Source organism: Balaenoptera musculus, chromosome 7 (genome assembly GCF_009873245.2).
Source record: "Balaenoptera musculus isolate JJ_BM4_2016_0621 chromosome 7, mBalMus1.pri.v3, whole genome shotgun sequence".
Lineage (NCBI taxonomy): Eukaryota > Metazoa > Chordata > Mammalia > Artiodactyla > Balaenopteridae > Balaenoptera > Balaenoptera musculus.
Genome location: NC_045791.1, coordinates 36039303 through 36062141, shown reverse-complemented (window position 1 = coordinate 36062141; position 22839 = coordinate 36039303). Strand labels below are relative to the sequence as shown.

At 39.4% G+C, this 22839-nt stretch overlaps 2 protein-coding genes across 14 annotated transcripts in view; one reads left to right on the top strand and one right to left on the bottom strand.

Annotated features, from left to right (window-relative positions):
* The window catches only part of ARL6IP6 (ADP ribosylation factor like GTPase 6 interacting protein 6), a 37250-nt gene extending 25053 nt beyond the window's left edge, over positions 1-12197 (bottom strand). For 4 of the 5 annotated variants that reach the window (XM_036858642.1, XM_036858644.1, XM_036858645.1 and 1 more), the window contains exons 1-3: positions 11870-12197; positions 11426-11726; positions 9886-9939 (exon numbers count right to left, since the gene is read on the bottom strand). In XM_036858642.1, coding sequence (XP_036714537.1) covers positions 9886-9939; positions 11426-11726; positions 11870-12166 — 652 coding nt within the window. In that variant the 5' untranslated portion in view covers positions 12167-12197. Of the gene's footprint in view, positions 1-9885; positions 9940-11425 lie in introns of all 5 variants that reach the window. The other variant, XM_036858646.1, reaches the window with a different exon arrangement.
* Positions 12198-12449: 252 nt separating this feature from the next.
* Positions 12450-22839, top strand: part of PRPF40A (pre-mRNA processing factor 40 homolog A) — a 56445-nt gene continuing 46055 nt past the window's right edge. For 4 of the 9 annotated variants that reach the window (XM_036858641.1, XM_036858638.1, XM_036858637.1 and 1 more), the window contains exons 1-2: positions 12646-13101; positions 14373-14504. In XM_036858641.1, the coding sequence (XP_036714536.1) occupies positions 12826-13101; positions 14373-14504 (408 nt within the window). In that variant the 5' untranslated portion in view covers positions 12646-12825. Of the gene's footprint in view, positions 12464-12645; positions 13228-14372; positions 14505-22839 lie in introns of those variants that run through there. The other 5 variants (XM_036858635.1, XM_036858634.1, XM_036858632.1 and 2 more) reach the window with 2 other exon arrangements.

Below are 22839 nucleotides of genomic sequence, written 5' to 3'. Positions count from 1 at the left end.
AGTTTATTGTTCATCTTTTGTAAATTTATAGGTAATGTAGATAGTCATGTACAAGAATGGGGCCAGTTATATACAAGAAATGTATACTATGTATATATTTTCTCAGTTTATTTTATGCAAATGAGATTCTCAGCAGAAAAATTGTCCTGAACTTCTTCACACAATTTTGGAGACCTTTCATATCACTACACATAGCCACAATTCCATTGCATATTTTTAAATAAATTAATTAATTAATTATGGCTGTGTTGGGTCTTTGTTGCTGCGTGCAGGTTTTCTCTAGTTGCGGCGAGCAGGGGCTGCTCTTCATTGCAGTGCACAGGCTTCTCATTGCGGTGGCTTCTCTTTGTTGTGGAGCACAGGATCTAGGCACGCGGGTTTCAGTAGTTGTGGCACGGGGGCTCCGTAGTTGTGGTTCGTGGGCTCTAGAGTGCAGGCTCAGTAGTTGTGGCGCATGGGCTTCACTGCTCCGCGGCATGTGGGATCTTCCTGGACCAGGGCTCGAACCTGTGTCCCCTGCACTGGCAGGTGGATTCTTAACCACTGTGCCACCAGGGAAGTCCCCATTGAATATTTTTATTATTCCACTTTTTCACTATTAAAAACAATGCTGCAAGTAACATTCTTGTACTTAACTATAGTTACACAAGGATATCTGTAACAAATTTCTGAAGGAAGAACTGCTGTGTCAAAGGATATAGGTCTTTTAAATAAATACACACATCCTTCCTTCTTCTCTACAGTTCAGTTTTCATCAGTTGATGATATGATGGGAATTTATCTCTTCCATCCTCTTGGACTCAATATTTTCACCTAAAGCAAACATAAGGGTAGGTGGGAGGGACTTCCCTGGTGGCACAGTGGTTAAGAATCCGCCTGCCAATGCAGGGACACAGGTTCGAGCCCTGGTGCAGGAAGATCCTATATGCTGCGGAGCAACTAAGCCCGTGTGCCACAACTATTGAGCCTGCGCTCTACAGCCCACGAGCCACAACTACTGAAGCCCACGCACCTATAGCCCACGCTCCGCAACAAGAGAAGCCACCGCAATGAGAAGCCCACGCACCACAACAAAGAGTAGTCCCCGCTCGCTGCAACTAGAGAAAGCCCATGTGCAGCAAGGAAGACCCAATGCAGCCAAAAATAAATGAATACATAAATTTATTTTTTAAAAAAAGGGTACGTGGGTAACTCCTATTCTAATCCCTTTACTGGAGTTGTATATTCACTTATCTAATTGGGGAGATCATTTTTCAAAATACATGATTTTTGTTTCAAAGTGTAGTTACTTTTCTAAAAGTATGGTAGCAGCTTTATGTATTTCTATAAAAGCTTCTAGCAAAGAAAGATTATGATATGTTCTAAATATTTTAATGTTATTTAGCAGTTTCAGGCTTACAGGGATGAGATGACTTTTAGAAGTTTTATGAAGTCAGAGATGTGGAAGGTGGTCAGCACATGTTACATGTAAGCAGAAAAAAACAGAAAAACAAAACCCTCCCATATTCCCATACTGGGAAAGGTTTCTTATTAAAACAATGTTAAACAATCAATTACACATTCTTCATAAGATGTATTCCTGCCATAAATAAACAATGGGATGAAATGTGACAGCACATTGCTAATTTCAAGGACTGTTTTACAGTTTGACATTTGAAATGTTTAAACAAAGTAGTATACTATGAAATACAATGCAGTAATAAAAAAGAATGAGGTAGATCTATATATACTGATACAGAATGAACTTCAAGATACTTTAATAAAGCTACAGCATATGCATGATTCCAACTGTTTTTTCTACAACACTGACAAAACCACATATTTTAAATTATCATATATATTCATATTTCTATATACCATATATAGAAAAAGACCTGAAAATATCCACAAGTATACTGTATACTTGTATATCGTGTACAAGTAGATTAGTGGTAACCTTTGCTTTAACTGTCGGAATTTTTTTTGTAGTGAGACTATATTATAACTTACATAACTAACTTATGAAATTAAAAATGAAAATTAAATAGGTCATTTTATGAGTTGTAAAAGCTATAACCAGCTGGCTACTAATAAGTTTCGATGTACTCATGCATAAAACTAATCAACAATTTTAAAAAATTTTATCTAAGCAAATTTTTGCAACTTTATCAGAAAGCTAGACAGACTTGGATCTTCAAACTTATTATTTCCAAGTACAGAAGCAGAGGAAAGAGGTCTTCCTCCCCTACCAGTGCCCCCTGAACACACAGTTGGCATACAGCAGCTACACTGACAAAGGTCTCCACCCAACTGCCTGTCCACCTGCCACTCAGCTTGTAGGAATTCCACCCCACTTCCTACTAAAAAGGGTAAAGAGTAGAAGGGGACATTCTGACTGGACCTGGTGAAACTTGAAAACTGAGTAACATCTGTAGTTTCCAACCATGTTAAATCATCATATTCACATGGGAAACTTTAAAGAAAACTTTTTTATTACAATTTCAAACGTACACAAAAGTAGAAAGAAGAATACAATGAAACTCCATATACCCATCACTCACCTTGCAACAATTAACTCATGGCAAATCTTGTGAAACCTGTATTTTCCCCTGAAGCTTGTAATCTTCAGTATACTAGGAAAAATAGTTATCACTATCATCTTGTTCCAACATACATTTTCCCTTATTTTTTTTAAATAAATAAATAAATTTATTTAAAAAAAGACAATTGTATCATAAGTAGTCATTTATTAAATGTCAAATCAGTCATGCAGAATAGACATCAAGTACTATTCAAAAAAGGGCAAGAAAACTGGGGTTTCAACTCATCAGGAAATTCTTCACGACTAAGCATGATTTAAGAAAAAGTATAGACTCTGCATCAGACTCGGGCCAGAATTCCAACTTTGACATTTACTCCCTCCATGAATTTGGGTGAGTACTTCAACTTCTCCAAGCCTCCTTTTGCCTACCTGTAGAATGGGAATAATGATGCCTACTTCGAAAGGTAAGTAGAAAGGATTAAATGAGGTTATGTATGTAAAGTATCTGGGAGAATACCTGGTTCATGGCAGATGTTCAACAAAGAGTAGCTGTTATTGGTATAAAGGAAGAATAACTTCAGCTGGCCTTTGAAGGATGGCAGGGGTGGGGGAGGGAAGGTAGGCACAGCATGACCAAGGCCTGGAGGTGGAAATACCTATGTTGGGTTTTGCAGTAAATAGTTCAGTGAGTCTGGCAAAGAGGGTGAGAGTGGGAGGCATGATCAGCAAAGTGGGCACATTTAAGAGGGTGCAGCCTTGAATGCATGGCTAAGGAGGCTAGCATTTATTCTTTTTTTTTAAATTAATTAATTAATTAATTTGGCTGTGTTGGGTCTTCGTTGCTGCACGCGGGCTTTCTCTAGTTGCAGCGACCGGGGGCTACTCTTTATTGCGGTGTGCGGGCTTCTCTTGTTTCAGAGCACAGGCTCTAGGCGTGCGGGTTTCAGTAGTTGCAGCACATGGACTCAGTAGTTGTGGCTTGCGGGCTCTAGAGCACAGGCTCAGTAGTTGTGGCGCACAGGCTTAGTTGCTCCGCGGCATGTGGGATCTTCCTGGACCAGGGCTCGAACCCCTGTCCCCTGCATTGGCAGGCAGATTCTTAACCACTGCGCCACCAGGGAAGTCCCCTAGCATTTATTCTTGTTGGCTAAGAAGACAATGAACGTGGAGCAGTCCTAGACACAACCTAGGTTAGAACCGAGTGCAGACAAGCCCAGCAAGAGCTACAGTCCTCACTGCTCTAAAGAGCTGTGTTTTGCACCAGGTGCTTCTCACACTGCTCTATGCCTCAGTTGAGGTGAACTGATGTAGCCTTGGACTGGAGAGCAACCTGTTCAGTAAGCTGTGACTTATGCTTAAAAAACCTGTTAGCAAAACTAGCTGTGCTAATCCAGATTCTTCTTTCCGGAACAAGAACAAGATAGTAGCTGCTAGAGCTGAGCAGAAATGTCTTGAGGCAGACCTGGGGCTGCGGTGTCTGCTTGGGACCATAGGTACCCTGAGGCTAGGAGGATGCCGGGTGATAAGAGAGCGAGGAACCTGACACGGATGGATGGTTGGTCAAAACACACAAAGGACCTGCCAAAGGTAGATCCTAGCAGGAGCAGTCCTCGCACCCCTGGCCTCTGCAGCGTCCTCCAGCGTCGTGCCCATCCCGGGGACCTTCTCCTGGCCACTGGCCACTGGCCACCCGCGGCAAGCCTCGTCGGGGCATGCTGCGTAGAGACGTGTCCTCCGACGTGCAGCGCAAGGCGCTGGATAAGATGTTCCAGAAGCAGAAGTACATCAACAAGCCTGACCGCAAGAAGCTGGCGGCCAAGCTGGGCTTGAAAGACTCACGGGTGAGGGCAGTCTCCCCAAAGCCCCTCCCCCAACGCATCGTACAGATGGGAAGGTTCTCTGAAACCGCTTAGGTCCCACTGAACAGACGGGGTGGGGTAAGGTCTAGAGAGGGAGTAAGTGCACGAGCCAGCTTCGTGGAGGCTTCTCGCTATCTATTTTCCCTTATTTTTAATCATTTAATGAACAATTTACAAAAGAATAAAAAGCCTGAAAAAAACTGTTAGAAATTTTAATAGATACAGTAAACCCAAATTTTTATTCTGAGTTTCCCTGATTTAAAAACAAACAAACACACTATAAATGGGCATTTCCTCTAAGTGCAAAAAACTGCTTACTAACTTCGTGCATGTATCTGGAACATAACCATCCTGTAAATACTGATTTTAGACTTCAGATACATCTCTAATTGGTTATAGCTTATTATTACTTTTGCTTTTTCTTTATGCACTTGCATCATCAAAACACAATGCTTGAAGGAATTTTTAAAATCTTTCATGGCTTACAAGACGTGGAAGACAACCATCTTTGCTCCATAATTTGTAAAACATTTTCACTTTTAGATTTATTAACAATTTGAATGCTCAGTCCAATGATTTTTTTTCCATTCCTTTCCAGTCACCTGCCATTAGCATTTCTCCACTTACAAACAGTATCAAATAAATTAGCGTGCACAGATTCATAAAAGATAAAGACTGTTATACATTCTTTTAGCAAAAGGGGATGGTTCGTGTTTTTGTCTGAAGTCCTTTCTGTTGAATGACTAACTGGATGAGAATACTATAGTTTTCTGAAAAGAATCAGATAGTAAATTATCTTCAGCTTCGCCTGCCATCAGGTTTCTTTCACAACTACTCAACTCTGCTGTTGTAGCATGAAAGCAGCCATAGTCAGTATATAAAACAAGAGGCAAGGCTATGCTACGATAAAACTTAATGTACAAAAACAGGTAGCAGATCAGACTTGGCCCAGGGGCCACAGTTTGCTGACCTCTGCTCTGGAGGATTCCATCATGTTATTCTTTTTAGCATAGTTGAGAATAATTGATGAGTAATATTAAATGATTCCTAAAATAATGAAATAGCAAAATGTTTCCAGATACAGGAAAATAAGTTCATTAAAATCTTATAATATATCTTAGGTTTATAAAAGGGGCCAATACACCAATATGGTAATTTCAAGATCAAATATGCTTTATTCTATAGAAAAAATATAACTCAATTTTCTCTTTATTCTCTGGAAGGTCCCCTAAGAAAGAGTAAATGATATGAAATAACAATTCTTACAAATAGAACTGCTCAAGAAAATTTAAAAATGAAGACTGGGTCCAATGGACCCTGATGGCATACTGAGCATGCAGCCCATTAAGTGACTTTAACTTTGATTCAGGAGATAAGGATAGGGTCTGAAATTTTATAAATGCAAAAAAAGAAAATCTTCAGGGTTTTTTTTGTTTGTTGTTGTTGATACACCTGGGGGATGGGAACTACTGGACCAGTAGTTCTTGTAAACTAGCAGCATCAGCATAACCTAGAAACTTATTAGGAATGCAAATTTCTGGGCTCTACCCCATACCTACTGAATCAGAAACTCTGGACCCGGTGAAGACCAGTAAAATGAGTTTTAACAAGTTTTCCAGGTGATTCTGATGCTAGCTAAAGTCTGGCTTTGTTAGCCTCAGAAACATCCCTCCTGATCACCAAAGTTGGGCCAGGCAGTATCATACTAACAATAACAAACCAATTTCTTGAGATTTAGAGGTCCTAATGTCTGGTTCGCATTACTGCTTTTACGTGTCAAGAGGAGATTTGCAATGATTTCATGACTAATAATTTAGCTGCACACTGATAATTCTTGCTAATAACCTGTACTGCTTTTGCCTTGCTACCATGCCTAAACTATCTCATGGTTTAGAAGGGAATATTTTATACTGATGGATGCAGGATAGTTGGGAATACCAGGTGAAACAACACGGTTTTTGGTATACTGTAAAAGTTCAGCAGCGTTGTTAATTGTTGAACGTGTCATTCGCACTTCCATAAACTTGTGCTTTCTTTTTAAACAAAGTTTTTCTCATTGGGAGTTACGGTCATTCATTATAAACAACAGAGATTAAAAAAAAAAAAACTAACTATAATTCCAAAACCCATTTTGGTTGTATCCTTCTAGTCTTTTGGGGCTTTTGTTTTTCTCTTCTTTTTTGCCTTGGTTCTTTTACTGATATGAGTAAGCAATATACACAATTTTACAAAGACTGTGCTGCAGAATAGGATAACATATTTGTAAATTTTTAAATTAAATATTAGAGTTACTCCACCCAGCTACAGATAGCACTGTATCATTTCCTTAATAGACTGCGGGCTCAAATTACAAGGTTCGTACATTCCCTAAAAAGCTCAAGTTCATGGTTTCAATCATCTTTCACTGCAAGGAAGAAACTGAGTGAGTTGCTCCCAACTTGTGCCTTTCTAAGAGAATGGGTCATTTCGCAACACACCCTTTCTCTTGGAAATTTTTACCATATTTCTAATGTTCTGTATCATGAAATTATGATGGTAAAGTCTCACTTATCACTCTGCAGAAGAAAAGTAATAAATCATCAACTCTTTAAATGAGTTGGCTTCATCTTTGATTGAACTCAGTATATGTCAGTCATCTCTTCTCTGTAAATGTGTAGAAGCCTGGAAACATCTCAGGCATAAAACAGGCAGTAAATGCGCAGCTAAAAAATGAGAATAGCCCTTGACACTGCAAGATGCTAGGAATCTACTCCTAGCCACAAAAGGGACTTAAAGGTAACTATTAACCAGTAGGTGTCAAGAAATGACAGGCACCAAAGATCAACTTTAAAAGCTTTTTAGACATTGAAAAAACTCCATCAAATCTGATTACAATTTCTGTATGATGCTATTTACAATGTTTATAAAAGTACTAGGCCTACATTTAACTTGATAACAATATCTTAGATTAAGTACTTTCTGCTAAAGGCAATTCCTTCTATTTTTCTTATGTACTTATTTCAAGTTTGCCTCAAATAAAAGGTCATTTTATCATACTTTATATTGACTAGGAAAAAACGCAAAAATTGGAAATAGGACTGTGTGAAATGTGATAAAATTTGGGAAAATGTGACAGATACAAAAGCCAATGTGCAAAAAAGAAACAACTCAATGTCGTATATGATTAGTGCAATCCATTTGGCCGGAAAATAACTTCAAGGAGGAATGATAGGAATGTGATTTTAACTAAATAATCAGAAGTTTTATTTTATTAATCTCCATGAAAAACAGGCTTACAATAGTGGATGGTTTGCAGGATAATTATAAAAGGAAAGCCCTAAGAACTCTGCAGTGTGACTCTAATGCCACCCAGGGAAGATTTGGGGAGATGAGTTCCAAAATCAGCTGATAGTATTAATCACACCTCCCTGGCTGGACTACCTCACTAGTGAAGATGAACACTGTGACAGCCTAATCCTGTTAGCCATTAGGATCAATTAACTCCCCAAAGGCACTGATACAATGCTCATCACGAACCCTTTTTTAAAAACTATAAACAGGGCTTTCCATGAATATTTCTTTCAGAGAAACAAGGATGACAAGAGAATAGCAGTGTCTCAGCTCCTTAGTTTCTTAACAGGCATTTAGGCTTATATATTGTTAGCCTGTTAGTTTATATACTGTTAGCCTGTTAGCCTGTTAGCCTGTTAGTCCTTAGTCAACTCTCAAGAACTTTTAACTAGTTTTGAATACATTTTTAAAAACTGCGATTCTGGCCCTGCAAAAGTATTTCTCAAACTGTGGTTTATCAGAACTTGTAAAAAAATGAGGATTCTTAGGTCCTACCCTGGGGCTGAAACAAAGTCTAGAGATGATTTTTAAAAGAAAGTCTGGTGATTCTTACACATACCAAAATGAGAATCACCGCTATAATCTGCTTTTACTGAGCTATGCCAACCTTGGACTAGGATTAAACTGCAATAAAAAATATTTGTCATGTGCAAAATTTTTATCAGTCTGTCTAGAAAGAAAACTGTTTCATGGAGAGTAGTTACTGGGCTCACATTATTTGTTTCTAAAAACCAACCCACTTTCAAACGAGAATTGAGGCAGTATGCATTAAAATTTAAACATTAGTCACTGAAATATAAAGATAACAACATGTATAGACTACTAATTATGATCAAAAAAAGGTAATACACAATCAACATTACATTTAGCTGTGAGGTTCCTCGTAAACAAGACAAAATAAATACAATGAAATACAACAGTAAAAAAACAGTATCATCTGATAAAAGGCTGCATTCTGATTTTTCTGAATGGATGACTTCAACAACAATGTTTATTACAGATTCTGGATTCATGTGAAAACTTCTACATCAATTGTAAAAACGTAAGGATACAATTTTATAGGCATTTCCTCAGCTGTAAGTTGGTAATCTTGCCAACTATTAAATAGCAAGTTAGAATTCATGTCTAGTTCTTAAGATTCAGTTTCTACTGCAGCAAGAGTTGACAGATCAATAAATGCTATGAAAAGCCTTAAAATCTTGGTTGTTTTTTAGAGATGAAACAGTTTAACAACACACACTGACAAAATGGGTAACTAAAAAGTACGTGTTTTCTCATGCAAGAAGTTGAGACAAGCATAGACAAGTTTTCATGGGACATCTAGCAAACTAAGTTGTTTGTAATTTGAAGATAAAGGTTCCCCTTCTGCAAAATCAGGTGAACTATACCTTGTATCACCATGAGGACCTTAGCCTTGAGGAGGCAGTTTAAATAGGTTAGGTAAGATTGGAGGAGGGAGTAACATGCGGCTTAGGATCTCAACCATTTCCCACCCCCCCCACCCCAATTCAGAGTGGTCAGCCAAAGAAATTACAGCAAACAGGAGCAAAATATGCCAGACAGGTCAAGTTCTGAAGTCTTCATAATCATTTCGGCGCAGAGAGAAAAAAAGATAAATAACAACTGAATTTTTCACTACAAACCTGTAAACTGCAGCATTCTACAGACATACTACAGAAACTCAGGTTGACTCTTTCCTAGTCATGATTAACCTGTGTAAATATGCCCAATGCTGTTCATATTTTTTGAAAAACCAAGTTGCTTATAAGGGGATCTGAACTTAAAACTTCTCATGAGGTCGGCTTAAGATGTTATCTTTGTTAAGTTTGTGAGGTAAGGTTTTTTTGTTTGTTTTTCATTCCTGGGAAGAAGTGTAGAGAGACTTTTCCAAAATGTAACTAAGAAACGTTAAGTATTCTCTGAGTCTTTGTTACATACAGTTGTATTCAGAATGTATTCCTAGTATGTCTGGTATACACACGGAGATACCCCCATACACATGTAAAAAGAAAATCTAACAAAAGTTACCACACACAAATGCAAATGAAAAAGAGTGAAACAAAATTGCACAGGGAATATATTAAGTATTTAACCAAAATTCTGTATAGTTTAAGCATAATCTAGAAAAACAAAAGTGAGCTCAAAAATCAAATCAAGTGACAATAAAGTCCATACCTAACAGTCCAGTGTGTACATCATCTTCGTTCTTCAAATTTTCAGCATGTAACTCTATAAGTACAAAAAGGGCTTGGGTTAAAAAGACGATTTTATAATTTGAAGAGTAGCTCAAAGACCAGAAAGGCATTGTGGAGTTGTGGAAAGTGCTCTGGAGCCCGAAACAACTGGGTTCAAATTCTGATTCCATTTACTAGCTAAGTGACCTTCAGGAAGCAAATAAGATGTCTTTATGAGTCAACTGCCATGTATATAAAATGGGAAATTTTATTCCCTGGACATTTTATGTAATGCGAATTACTAGGTTTTGAGTTCAGCTCCTTTCTCCACCCTCCAAAATAAGCACAGCTCAATGTGTTCTGCAATGTACTTCAACTTAACCAGGTTTTGTGACTTTATGAACAAAGGCAATCTCTCAGAGCAAAAGAGAATTAAACTACCTACAAGACAAAACTCTGAGTTGCTTTGAAAAAATGGGGGAGGGAAGTGATAGAGGAATGAAACATTGGCACCCAAATATTTAACATTGACAATTTACACCCAATATCATTGTATGAAGAGGTAAAACTCTCACATTAACTTGCCAATCTGCCTTGTGCATGAAAATCAAGCATGGTAAAGTGTTAGATGCCATCTACAGCCCACTAGGGGCTTGGAAGCAATGAGGAAAAATAAAAACTGGAATTAAATAGATTTAATTCTACTTAGTGAAGTAAAATACTCGAGTGGCAATGTGTTGGGTGCTTTTCATACAACAGACTAAGGTATTTTTTCTTGTTTAGCCAAAGTCACACACCACTGAGAACTGAAACTTAAACTGAGGTCTCTTTCCACTGCAACATAAAATATCCAACCACATAATACATCCGTATAAGCACTGGAAAACATTGCAAGGCACATCTCTTTCTATTCCAACCTGGCCAATATTTCAACTTAAGACACGGAAAATAACACCATTAATCAGAGAGAGAACCTACTATCTTGCTCCTACAACAGAACTTCACCACTACACTGGGTTGCAAACCTAATTCAAAACCCAAGAGTGTCTATTTTACCTATGCAAGTAGAAATTTGGGTTGTGCGATGGAAATCTTTGTCCTTCAGCAATTCAACGTGTACAGAGGAATCGGTGGATTGTACATCTTTAACCATTTGTGGATTAAACTCTTTGAACGTGTATAGCCTAATAATTACACTTTGCACCGTCTTCCTTTAATGACGGTTGTTTTGCATTTTGCTTGATTTTGCCAATATTTTACCGCAAGTGTTCACCGACTTTAAGATATTTTTTCAAGACTACCCACTTATCAAAACCCTTTCTTAAAATGGGTCTCCTGATCACGGACCAAGGTCCTCTACCGTTAAGAAAAGAGAAGACAAGGGAGAAGATCAAAGAAAGGTGCGGACGAGGACTCTGGATGAAAGCGGCTACCAGCTTGCCGGCCTTTGATGGAGCGAGGGAGACGAAGGGGAGAGCCACGTCCAGGCTCAACTAAAGTAAACTCTGGACACACTTCAAGGCCCGGGCTTCATTCCGTACCTTTTACGATCAGGTAGGTGATGGCGAGAAGGAAGGCGAGGAGGATGGCAAACAGCAGCGAACAGAGAACTGAAAGGACCTGGACCGGCCAGCGCCGGGCTTGGACTCTGCCGCCCGCATCCGCCGAGAAAATGCCATTGCGTTTATCGGGCAGGGCGGGAGACCCGTCCCCATCTGGCCGGAGTAGCGAGTCCTTTCTAGGTTCCGACGACGCCCTAGCCGAGAACTCCGCCCGCAGGTCACGGGCCACTCGGTTGCATCCCTCCTCCTCGTCGACTTCACCCTCACCCCAGCTGTCTCCCTGAGTGAAAGCGGAAAACGCCGGTTGAGCAAACGGGACAGCAGTGCTTAGACGGCGGCGAGAAAGGGCTGAGCGCCTCCCGCTCTCCACGAACGACATGGCGGGAAAAACAGTCAGGTCCGCAGAGGTCAAGCGTCGCCTACCTGCCCCGCCCCGCGGTCGCAGCAGCCAATCAGCGGCCAGGCCCTCCACGGCCTCCACCACCTGGCCCCGGCGCGCAGGGGTGCACAAGGGTGCGTGGCTGGGCGAGGAAAGTGCCGTGGGGCCCGAGGAAAGGCTGGGCGCCCCCGGACCAGAGCATGACCCTCAAGTAGTACGAAGGAAGGCGCGCAGTGAAGTGCGCGGGGAGAGACAAGCCGAGGCCCAAGGTAGCCGAGTGTCCTCTCCCTGCAGTGCTTAGTCCGGGCCAGCGATCTCCGCCACCGCCGCGTCACCTCCATGGAAGCTCGCGCCCAGGGAGCCCCAAAGCCGCACCTCCCCGACGCTCGGTCCTAGCGCCCGCCCATGCCCCTCTAATACACGTTCCCAAACCTATTTGCTTTCTCCCTTCTTCCCCTCTACGCCTGCACTCGCCCCGGCTTCCCTCATTAACGGCAGCTCAGCTTCCCGCGCCCTCGCCTCCCTTAACTGCCCTTTCCTCCTTCCCTGTCGCATTGTTCTCCCCGCCCCTACCACAACTTCCCTCCACACCGCTCGGCACGCCTCCTACCCCCACCCCGGCGCGCGATCGCCAGCTGGTGCGTACTGAGCTCGAACCCGCTCCTCACGACCCCTCCTCTCGCCTTCCCCGCCCCCTTCCTCCACCTTGAGCCCCACGCGCGCGCATCCGGCCCCGGCCACCGCTAACGCTAGAAGCTGCTTACTCCACCCCCACCCCACCCTACCCAACCCCTGGCGGCCTCAGGTTTGTGGGGCGTACGTGACTCGGGCGGGGGGTGAAGGTGGCAGGCCCCCACTGCCCCACCCCCTACGGGGTGAGGCTGTCTAAGCTCGGGAAGCTGGGACACAGTTGTCTTCCCTTCCCCGGGGGAAGTTGGTGGAGTTTTCCCAGCAGAGGAGTCGGCGCAGAAACTTCCTCCGTCCCCCTATTCCCCCCTCCATGCAGGCGACGCCGAGTGAGGCTGAGGCTGGGGGCGAATCGCCGAAGAGCTGCGTGTCGGCAGCGCAGTCTGATTGGACAGCGGGGAAGCCTGTCAGCTTATTGGCCCCGCTGATCCCGCCCCGTAGGGCAGGGCAGCCTTTAACCTTTAGCCCCAGTGGGCGCCAGCCACTCAGATCGCTTCTTGTTGGTATGTGTAGCGGCAGTGGCCGCCGGCGGAGCAGTCTGAGTCCGACGATGAGGCCGGGGACGGGAGCCGAGCGTGGAGGCCTCATGGTGAGTGAAATGGAGAGCCATCCTCCCTCGCGGGGTCCCGGGGACGGGGAGCGGAGATTGTCCGGCTCAAGCCTCTGCTCCAGCTCTTGGGTCTCTGCTGACGGCTTCCTGAGGAGACGGCCCTCGGTAAGGGATCGGTGGGGCAGGGGGAAAGCGGCACAATGAAAAACGGAGTCAGAGACAGGAAGCTTTCTCCAGAAGGAGGAGAAGATGAGAGTGGACGAAGGAAGAGCTCGAGATGGTGGGATATGTTCCGAGGGAGAGAACTGGGAGGGCGGGGATGCACAAAGGAAGGGAAGTGGGATCGTGGAAGTTCCCAGTGGGTTTGGCCTAGGCAGATGCGCGGTGGAGGTGCTGGGCCCTAAGGCGGGGTGAGCGTTTTGGAGAGGTAGGCCCGATTAAGCAGGCGGGGGGAAGGCGGAGACTTGATTCGGTAGACTTTAACAGAGGCTGCCAGAATTTCTTCACTAGTAGTAGTGTTGTCTGCAGCGGGGGGACAGCTGGGAGAATTGGCAGGAGATAATTTCCTGCTTTTAAGACCTGTAACAATGGACACACAGGTAAAGAAAGTACTTGTCTTATAAAAGCGCGTTAAGATGGATGAATTAGTTGTTTGCATTTAGTGTTCGTGAGTGACAGACCTCATTCTTTGGGTTTTTTGTTTTGTTTTGTTTTTTGCAGGAGTAATTTTAGCTGTGTTAGAGATTCTCTTAGGAAATAATATGTTTGCTTGTTAGGAGGGAAGTGTCCCCGGGTACCCATCCTGTTTGTTTTATGAAAGACCAGCCCTCATCTGAGTTAATTGGGTAAATTCAGCGTTTTAAAGCTTAAAATCATCTTAGAAATGAATTTAAGAATAAATGAAGTTATGAAATAAAAATAGTTGACTATCTGATATCTGTGTGAAGTAGGACAAAGTTGTGGTTTTCACCATAACAGTTAAGTTGGCATTCACATACATTTCTTCCCAGTTTAGCAAGCCAGTTGGTAACTGATTAAATCAGCATGCTTTTTAAAAAAAACCCTACGAATTAGGTGTCCAGTGATGATTTTAATTTTTTCCATTTTGTTCTGGAATTTGGTCAGGTGCAAGCTCATAAATACTGGTGTTGTACATTTTATTTAAGACAAGAAAGTATAAACTAATTCAGTAATTGAATCACACACATTAGCCAGATATTATGTCATGCATATAACTGATTTGTAGAAATCAGATTTTTGAGAAGCATTTATTGGTACTTGCTAATTTTTAAATTGTTCCTCTTTTTCAGATGGGGCACCCTGGCATGCATTATGCCCCAATGGGAATGCATCCTATGGGTCAGAGAGCGAATATGCCTCCTGTACCTCATGGAATGATGCCGCAAATGATGCCCCCAATGGGAGGACCACCAATGGGACAAGTAAGAATGTTTTGTTTTGTATTTCTTTTACTTTTGCCTGTGGTATTCTTGTGTCAAAGAATTTCAAAATCTGGGTCAATACTTACAGCTGTTTAAATTTCAGTTTATTCCAGAATAATGTTTTCAAGTGAAATGTTGTATAATCATGACAGTAACCAAATTTTGACTGCAATGAAAAATCTGTATAAGAGATTTACTTTCTACGGCAACAAAATTGAGTTGTTTTTGTTTTGTTTTTTTAAATTTAAAAGTAGCAAAGTACATGTAGGCTTTTTAGTTTAATGATTTTCCCCCCAAGTATGTCAATTGAAGTAAATATGATATGTCAATATAATTTTTGTTGGTGGACCTTGTACATGCATAGAATCTGAAAACAGCAGTTGTTTAGGCCTTTGACTTAGGATTAATTTTATTCCTGAAAAAGCTTCCTGGTGTGTGTGTGCGTGTGCGTGTGCGTGTGCAGTGGGGGTGGAGGTGGGAAGGTTCTACTCTGATTTGGTTCTTCATAGGACGGTGCCAAATAGGTAGTTTATTTTCCACTTATACTATTTTGGTTTTTTTTGTTTTTTTAAATGATTATTGCTTCTGCACTTCTGCTTTTGAGCTGTCCCTTCCATCTCCAACATAAATTGTAAACATTTTGTGGGAGTGATTTGGACCAAAAGGTTTTAATGCTGACTCAACGAATTCAATAGAACCTAATTCCTAGAAAAGCATCCAAGAAAGGTAACAGGTTCAGTTACCGTAAATAATTTTATGCCCCCTGTTAGGTTCTATAATACACATATCCTTTGGTGGCTGGGTTCTTTCCATTTAGTGTTTCAATAAATCATCAAGTATTTAGGCTAACAAAATATTTTGGAAAGCCAGTCAATTAGGTATGATCTTTCTGCCAGCTGGGGGCATCATTTGGTTTGGTAATCATTTAAGCCTTGGTTTGAGTTATTGGTGAAATTGTAGTGGAGAAAGGAGCTCGCTCTGTGTGTATGTTTGTTTTTTTTTTTTCTTAAGAATAGAAGGGCTTAATGTCAAGTGGTTTTTTTCTTTTTTATTTAAGGTATTTAAGAGTATAGCCCTTAATTTTGTATAAAAAGTTTTATTCAAAGGCACCAGGCCCAAAAGATTCTGCCTGTAGGAGTTCTTTAAATAAAAGAACTATTTATTCTGTTACTCTAGGATAACACAAGTTTTAAAACTCCCTAGGTGATGGAGAAACAACTCTGATTCCTCTTCTGTTTCTTTCCATCTCTAAGCAGCAAGGAGCTCTTCTTGTTTTCTCAGTAGAGCTGCTCTAACTAGATAATGAGCTTTAAAAAATATTTATTCTTTAAATGCTCTGGTTCTTATTTAAAATTAGTTTCTTTCCACAGAAAGATAAAATAAAACAATTTGCTACTGCCAGATGCTTCTCTCTTTTCTGGGGCCTTCTGTTTCCATTGGGCCAATCAAGGTAAGTTTTGCAAGGGATTGACCTGCTTACCCTTGCTGTGTTGGTGCTGTTGCACTACCAAAACCAAGATACCAGCTAGTCATTTTGAGTAAAATGCAGATTTTATTTTTTAAGTACTCATGTATCTCATTGACATAAGCTGGTCACAGTTTGCTTTATGGCCCTTTCTCTTTAGCTCTGTAGTGACCATCTTCCTAGTAAGGTTATTTGCTACCTGGTACACATCCATTCAAATACCCTGAATTTTACCTTGTGGTTTTCTTCTGCTTCTTTCCTAGACCAGTATATGCCATGTGCCTTTAAGCGTACCTGACTATTTAGATGTTTAGAAGTCTCTCTGTTGGCTGCTGTTAGGATAACGATTGAATGACTTAAGAACCCAGCTCTGAGGAACTCAAGAGAATCCCCATTTTTTTTTCCCTTAGATTATTCCTTTTTTTCCTCTTGATATCTATCAAATATGGGGCCCAAGTCTTGGTAAAACAAATTCTTGTTTTAGCTTTGATAACAGAGTGGGAGGGCATGGATAATATAAACAGTCATGTATTCAGAAATCTAATTTAAAGCCCTATGAACAACTACCTTAAAATAAAAGTTGATAATTCGCAAACTTGATCCTTTTTTCTGCATCATGTCTTCTGTCTACCCGCCCTCAGAAGTATAAGTGAGCAGTAAGTGGTCAGAAGATAATGAGAAGAAGCAGGGTACCTATATAGCTCACTACAGTGACACAGAGTTGGTAGGGTTCTGTCATCCAATTTTAAAAAGTTAATTCACAAATTCTTTAGACTTTGCAACTGAAGGTTATGGAACCTTCATGTATATTGCCTAGTTCACATTAAGATCTCATTCTGGGACCAGCTGAGGACTAAAATTGGTGGCAGTCTTACTTGCTACATGATTGTGGTCTTTGGGATGTTACTGAACATGACATGAAATTTTAAAACTTGTTTGTAAAATAATATGCAGACTGGACATAACAGTCTACAGAAGCCAGAGTTTGTACTTTTTGAAATGCAGCAAATGATTTAGATTAGAGGAGTAGCATGTTTTGTTTTAGTTCAGGAGATAACCTCGAATGCCTTTTTAGAATTTAGGATGAATCTATTAGTAGTAATAGATATTTGGAAATTATCATATAGGTCTTAATAATACTCTTTCAAGTTTATCCTGTAGGTTAAACTTGCCTTTCTTATTGTACATTAACTTCAGATGGGAAAGTTGTGCTTCTACTTTTACAGAGTTATAGGATCTTACAGTTGGAAGGGACCTTACAAGTTTATAAATGTTAATGATAAAATAATTTTTCTGCTTGGTGGCAGTAGAGATTTGTATTAAGATATAATTATGTATGAAGCTGTCTTCTTTCTCTATGTGTATTGTAAATAATGTTTTGCTTTAAAATATTTTCACGTCTTATTCTTTTGTTGTCTTTTCTACAACATAAACCATCCTTGTCACAGGCAATTTGGCCTTCACTTAAGCCCAAGAGTCTTCCTGCCTGACTTTTTTTTCTTTCTTTAATTCTTATTTTTCCTCTTCTTTTAATGAGAAGAGTAGAGTAAAAGAATTAAGGTCCCTTTCAGCTCTAACAACCTATGATTCAATTTAGATCATTTGATAAGGATAGGTGATATGTATAAGATTTTATGGGTTGATGTGCAAGTAGAAACAGGAAATTCTTTTAGTAATGCCTCCCTAATTCTAATTATTCAGTATTTTTTTCTTGTTGCCTTTGTTCAATAAACTGATAAATGAATAATTCCTCTTTAAAAATAAGTCGGATTTTCATGTTCTCGTACTAAGTAAGGCAGGTTTTTATAGACCTTATTTCTATTCCTGCTGCTATCTGAGCTTAAGTCATTACACTCTCATGCCTAGGATACTCTTTACAACTTTTGAGCTGGTTTTCTTGCTTCAAGCTTGTCCCCCAAAAAACTCTTTTTAGATTTCAATGAGTTATCTCCTTGCCCTAGAACTTCCACTGTTTTTCTGTGCCTATAGCGTAATGTCTACGTTCCACAATTTAACTTTCAATTATTTCCCATAGTATATAATTCAGAGCACGATTCTGAGCTGCATGTCTTCACATTCCCTAATATGAACGCGGGCTGGTCTTTTCATGGTATTTTGAGTAACTTTATTAGTTCATGACCAAGCTTGTGCTGTTTTTCTTGCTCTCCTGCCCCCCAGCTCTCTACTACCATGAACTTTCCTTTATTTACCTAAATTGTGCCATTTCAAGTCCTGCCTTCTCCAAGAGGTCCTCAGCAATAAATTTTCCCAGCATATACCTCCCCTTCAGATTATTAAAATAAAATCCTATGTAATCCGCCCATAACTCTTACTATTTCACTTATTTTAGCACTTGTTTTGTTTTATTATGGTTTATTTGCTTTGCCTTTCCAACAATTGTAAGCTCTTAGGGGGCAGGGGCTATGTTCTGAACTTTTAAGAAGTCTATAGGTGCTGAGCACAGTTCTTGGCACATCATGGGTGCTCAGTAAATTACTTGTTGAATGAATGAAACAAACGCAGATACTCTTTCCTACAATATAAGCCAGAAAGTTAGTCAGTGTTACATGTGACTTTTCAGCGGTTAGTTATGACTTTACACTGTTACCACTTATTCTTGTTTTTAGGGTCTGCCTCTACTGTTGATTTTTCATTTGACAAAAATGGAAGATAAATAAGATGAAATAAGTAATTTTTGTTTGGTGAATAAAACTAAAGAACTTACTTCCATTTACTTTAAATTACAGGCAAATGTATTTCTGTCTGTATGACTTCATTGGTGATCATCTCTTTAAGTTTTACCAGATTTTTCCATACCCTAGGGAGAAATGATGATTTGGAATATAGGCCTTCCAGAGAAATCCAATATATTGATTGGTATCTTAGATTTATCTGACTAATTTGATAAATTGATAATGCTGCTGTTGCTTTTGAGTTATCCTCACTTTTGGGTGTTATAGGATCCTTGCCATTGAATTGGACATTAGCCAGTGAAAAAGAGATTTTTTTGTTTAGGTTATCTGCTCGTAGATTGTTGAATCTAGGTAACTTTCTTTATGCATTTATATTACCTAGGTGAGTGCATTTTAAAACATAGATTGACCCATACCTAATGTGTTGGTATAACTTTTGGGCTGTGTATATGGTTAGATTTTGATAGGTTTTAGTTTCATTATCTTTAGATAGCAACTCATTTAAATATGAACTCATCTATTCAAAAACTTCAGCTAGAGTAGTATTTCTGAGTATATTGGGATTACTTGGAGAGATGTAAAAAGACCATGTCACTTTGGAAGAATGAACTGTACCCCTCCACCCCTTTGAGATTTGCAGGGTGCAGTATTTTCTAAAGATGCTAAGAGGTCTTGCAGAAGCCTTTTAAAACTTTTTACTTAGTATTTTTCGGTTTTAGTTGGCCATCTTCCCCTCCCCCACTTCCACAGTCTCCCTTACCCCCCTGTTATCTGTTTATTTTGCTTTGTCTAGCACATTGCATAGAATTAACATTGCCTATAATTAACATTTTGCGAGAAAAGCTGAATTGAGGCCACTTACCCATTTAGTCTGCTCTTGAGAAAAGGGCAATGTGGAAATAAGTTAGTATTAACACACATAAAAGTAGCAGCTCATAGAGTTGTAGGAGTGCAACAAATGTATTCATTAATGGTGGAATCAGAAAGGAAAGAAAAAAGAAGGGACTTCCCTGGCAGTCCAGTGGTTAAGACACCACTCAGGGGGCACGGGTTCCATCCCTGGTGGGGGAACTAAGATCCTGCATGCCTTGCAGCCTGGTCAAAAAAAAAAAAAAGAAAGAAAAGATCTCAACGGGTTAACCTGTTGGTTTTTATTGGGTTTGTTAGAAATGTTGATGACATGACTTCCAGTCATTATCAAGTGGTATATCAGTAGATAGTACACATTTGGCATCTACTTACATCCATAGCTATGTACTAGAGTTTTTGTTTGTTTTTTTACCTAGAGAAATAATTGGCCTAAGTTGTGAAGGTTTGTAAGGTAGAAGGAGTAGATATACACTGTCTCATTTAAAGTTGTCATTAGTCTTTCATTCTTATTTCCTATTTCCATATCTTCATATTTCCATTGTCAGGTCAATTTAGCCAGTAGACATTGCCCATTTTCGTCAATAGACATTTAAGCCTCTTCTTGACTGTGTATGAGTACAAAGATGAACACTGTATATATACCATGCACTCAGGGAACTTACAGGTATCACTCAGATGCTTGGCCACACTTTTCTCATCTTTTAACTGCTGATTTGACTGTCACGATACTTGTAGACATTTGAATATTTAGTGGAGATGAATCTTTTATATTTGTTTTCTTTTTCTCCCTAGTCAAGTTATCATGTTTCTTCTACTTCTTAAAAAAAGTTAAGTATAGTTAGCGGTTACTAAAGATGTGGTATTTTGCATGACAGGCTTGAAAGAAAATCTCCTTCTATCTGCTTCTTTCTTACTTGGGGCACTACACTCAAAGTGGAAATCTGAATCTTCTCCAAATCTGAGTGTTGCTGTTAGCCATGTCTCTTAAAGGACTAAACATGCCAGCAAGTGAGAACTGAGCTGAAATATAGTTTGCTTTATCTTAGGCTTTCATTTTTTTTTTTTTTTAAACAAAATTTTCATCTCATTTATCTTAGACTTTTTTTTTTAACAAAATTCTCAAATCTTATTTATTAGCTCCTGATCTGTTTGGGTTAAGACTTTTTAAATTACCTTTTGATTAATGAATGAGCATTAAGTTTCTGTTTGAGAACGTGGGCTTGGTATACTTTCTTGGTCATTGGGTATCAAGAAAGTTGTTAATTCTCTGAAAGATGATTTTTTTTTAGTAGTTTTAAGATCATTACATATTTATGATCATATATTTGTTGAATATAATAGAAAATTACCCTCTCTTTCCTTATACAGAAATAAGGACTAGTCATAAAGTTGTCTACTACAAGTGTTTGAGTCTCTGCTATGTCTATGTAACTGTCTTCTGTACGAGTAATACTTAAATAAACATGCTCTTTGTCCTAAAGGTGCCCACAATTGAGAAGGAGCTAAAAATTTTCATATGGACAAATATTTAATGATTTAGCTAGATATAATACTGAATCTAGTTTAAAGGAATTGGGGAAGAAGATAGTAATAGTCTTGTGTCCCTCTGTACTTGTGTTCTAGAGGGCTCATGACCAAAAGGAGGTTTAGATGATTTTTAGAGTACGTTTTATAAAATCTTTAATTCTATGTGACTTGAGACACCACAATTTGTGTGTGTATCCCCAGTATGTTTAGAGCTTTTTAAAAATCAAATGATACAATTCATTTTTATTCAGCTCCTTTTCTAAGTTTTTGTGTCACATATCAACACCCAGTGATTTTCTTTTTACATTTTCTGTACCCTCATTTAAGAAGTTTGGGGTTTAGCAAGAGACAGTGGACTAAATAATTTAAACTATTTACTTGCCTTTTTTTTCGCATAGTTTTGTTTTTTAGGGTTTCAGGGAATAGAACTGTGATACCTAATCTGTGTTAGAGTTATAATTTTATCATCATGTTTGTATATAACTGATTCATATACCCTATTGAATTTGATCCTCCTCACTGAAAAGTGGATTGGCTAGATAGATGTCCAGTTTATAGATAGGAATAGGAAGGCCTAGAGAGTTGAGTGAATTGTAAAGCGACATTGAAGAGCCAGCACTAAATGTGATCCTTAATCTGGGATTGACTTCTCATTACGTGTGTTGATTCCTACTGAAGGTGATGGTTTTACAGTATTTACTAGATGCCTTTAAAGAACCAAAGTGCCTAACTAACCGATAGCTAGGGAATAGACGAGAGAAGGGGCAACATGAGAGATACTTTCATTACATGAGTTGAAAGAGAGCAGTGGTAATAAAACAGCTTTCATTTATTGAGCGCTGTTCTAAGTGCCTGTGTGTATTCATGTATTATTCCATTTAATCCCTACAACAGTCCTATCAGATGAGTACTATTATTCCCCGTGTTGCAGGTGAGGAAATTGGGGGTTAAGCAAAGTTGCCCAAGATCACATAACTGGTGAGTGGCCAACTGGGGTAGGAATTCTGGCAGTCTGATTCCAGAATATACTCAATAGCTGTACTAGGCTGCTTCCCTGTATAGCAGTATGAGATTATGCCATGTTACACCTCCTTAGAATTTGAAGGAATAGTGTATACTTCAGTGAATTCTAAAGTCTCCAGGTTGAGAGAATTTAGCAAACTAAATAATTTTGAATACTGGCAGTTGACTTATTAAATGGTAAGGTTCTACTCCCTGTGGGAGCAGTTTGTGCAAATATTGTCTATTTTTTATCTAAATGTTTCTTATATAAGAAAATGACATGTTTTGAGTTTATATATAACTGTAGATGAAGAGGAAGTAAGGTTAAATGATTGTCCCAAAATTCAGCCACTTTGGGTTGTTAAGGACATGCTTTAAACAGGTATTTCCATTTATTTCCAATTGAATGAATATTTAGTTACATTCAAAGATGTAGTTTTTGCATTTATTCAAAACTTAATTTTTTGCATTCATTTATGTATTTGTTTATAAGGTAAGTTAGTGATGTAGGGAATAGTTGTTTTTAAATACTGTGCTTAATGTTAATAGCCTCTGTAGAGTATATTTGTGGAATTGACTTTAGCACATTTAAAAGGAACCAAGTATAAAGGCAAGAATCAAACTTTTTAGGTAATCAATTTGTAGCTACAGGTTGGCAGCAAGAGTGATTTTTAAAAATCAACCAAATTCAAGAGTTAATATTTAGACAAAAGGTAGGTTAGATTGTGTGATTTCTTTCCAGCAGGAAAAACTTCAGGAAATAATTATGAAGAAAAGA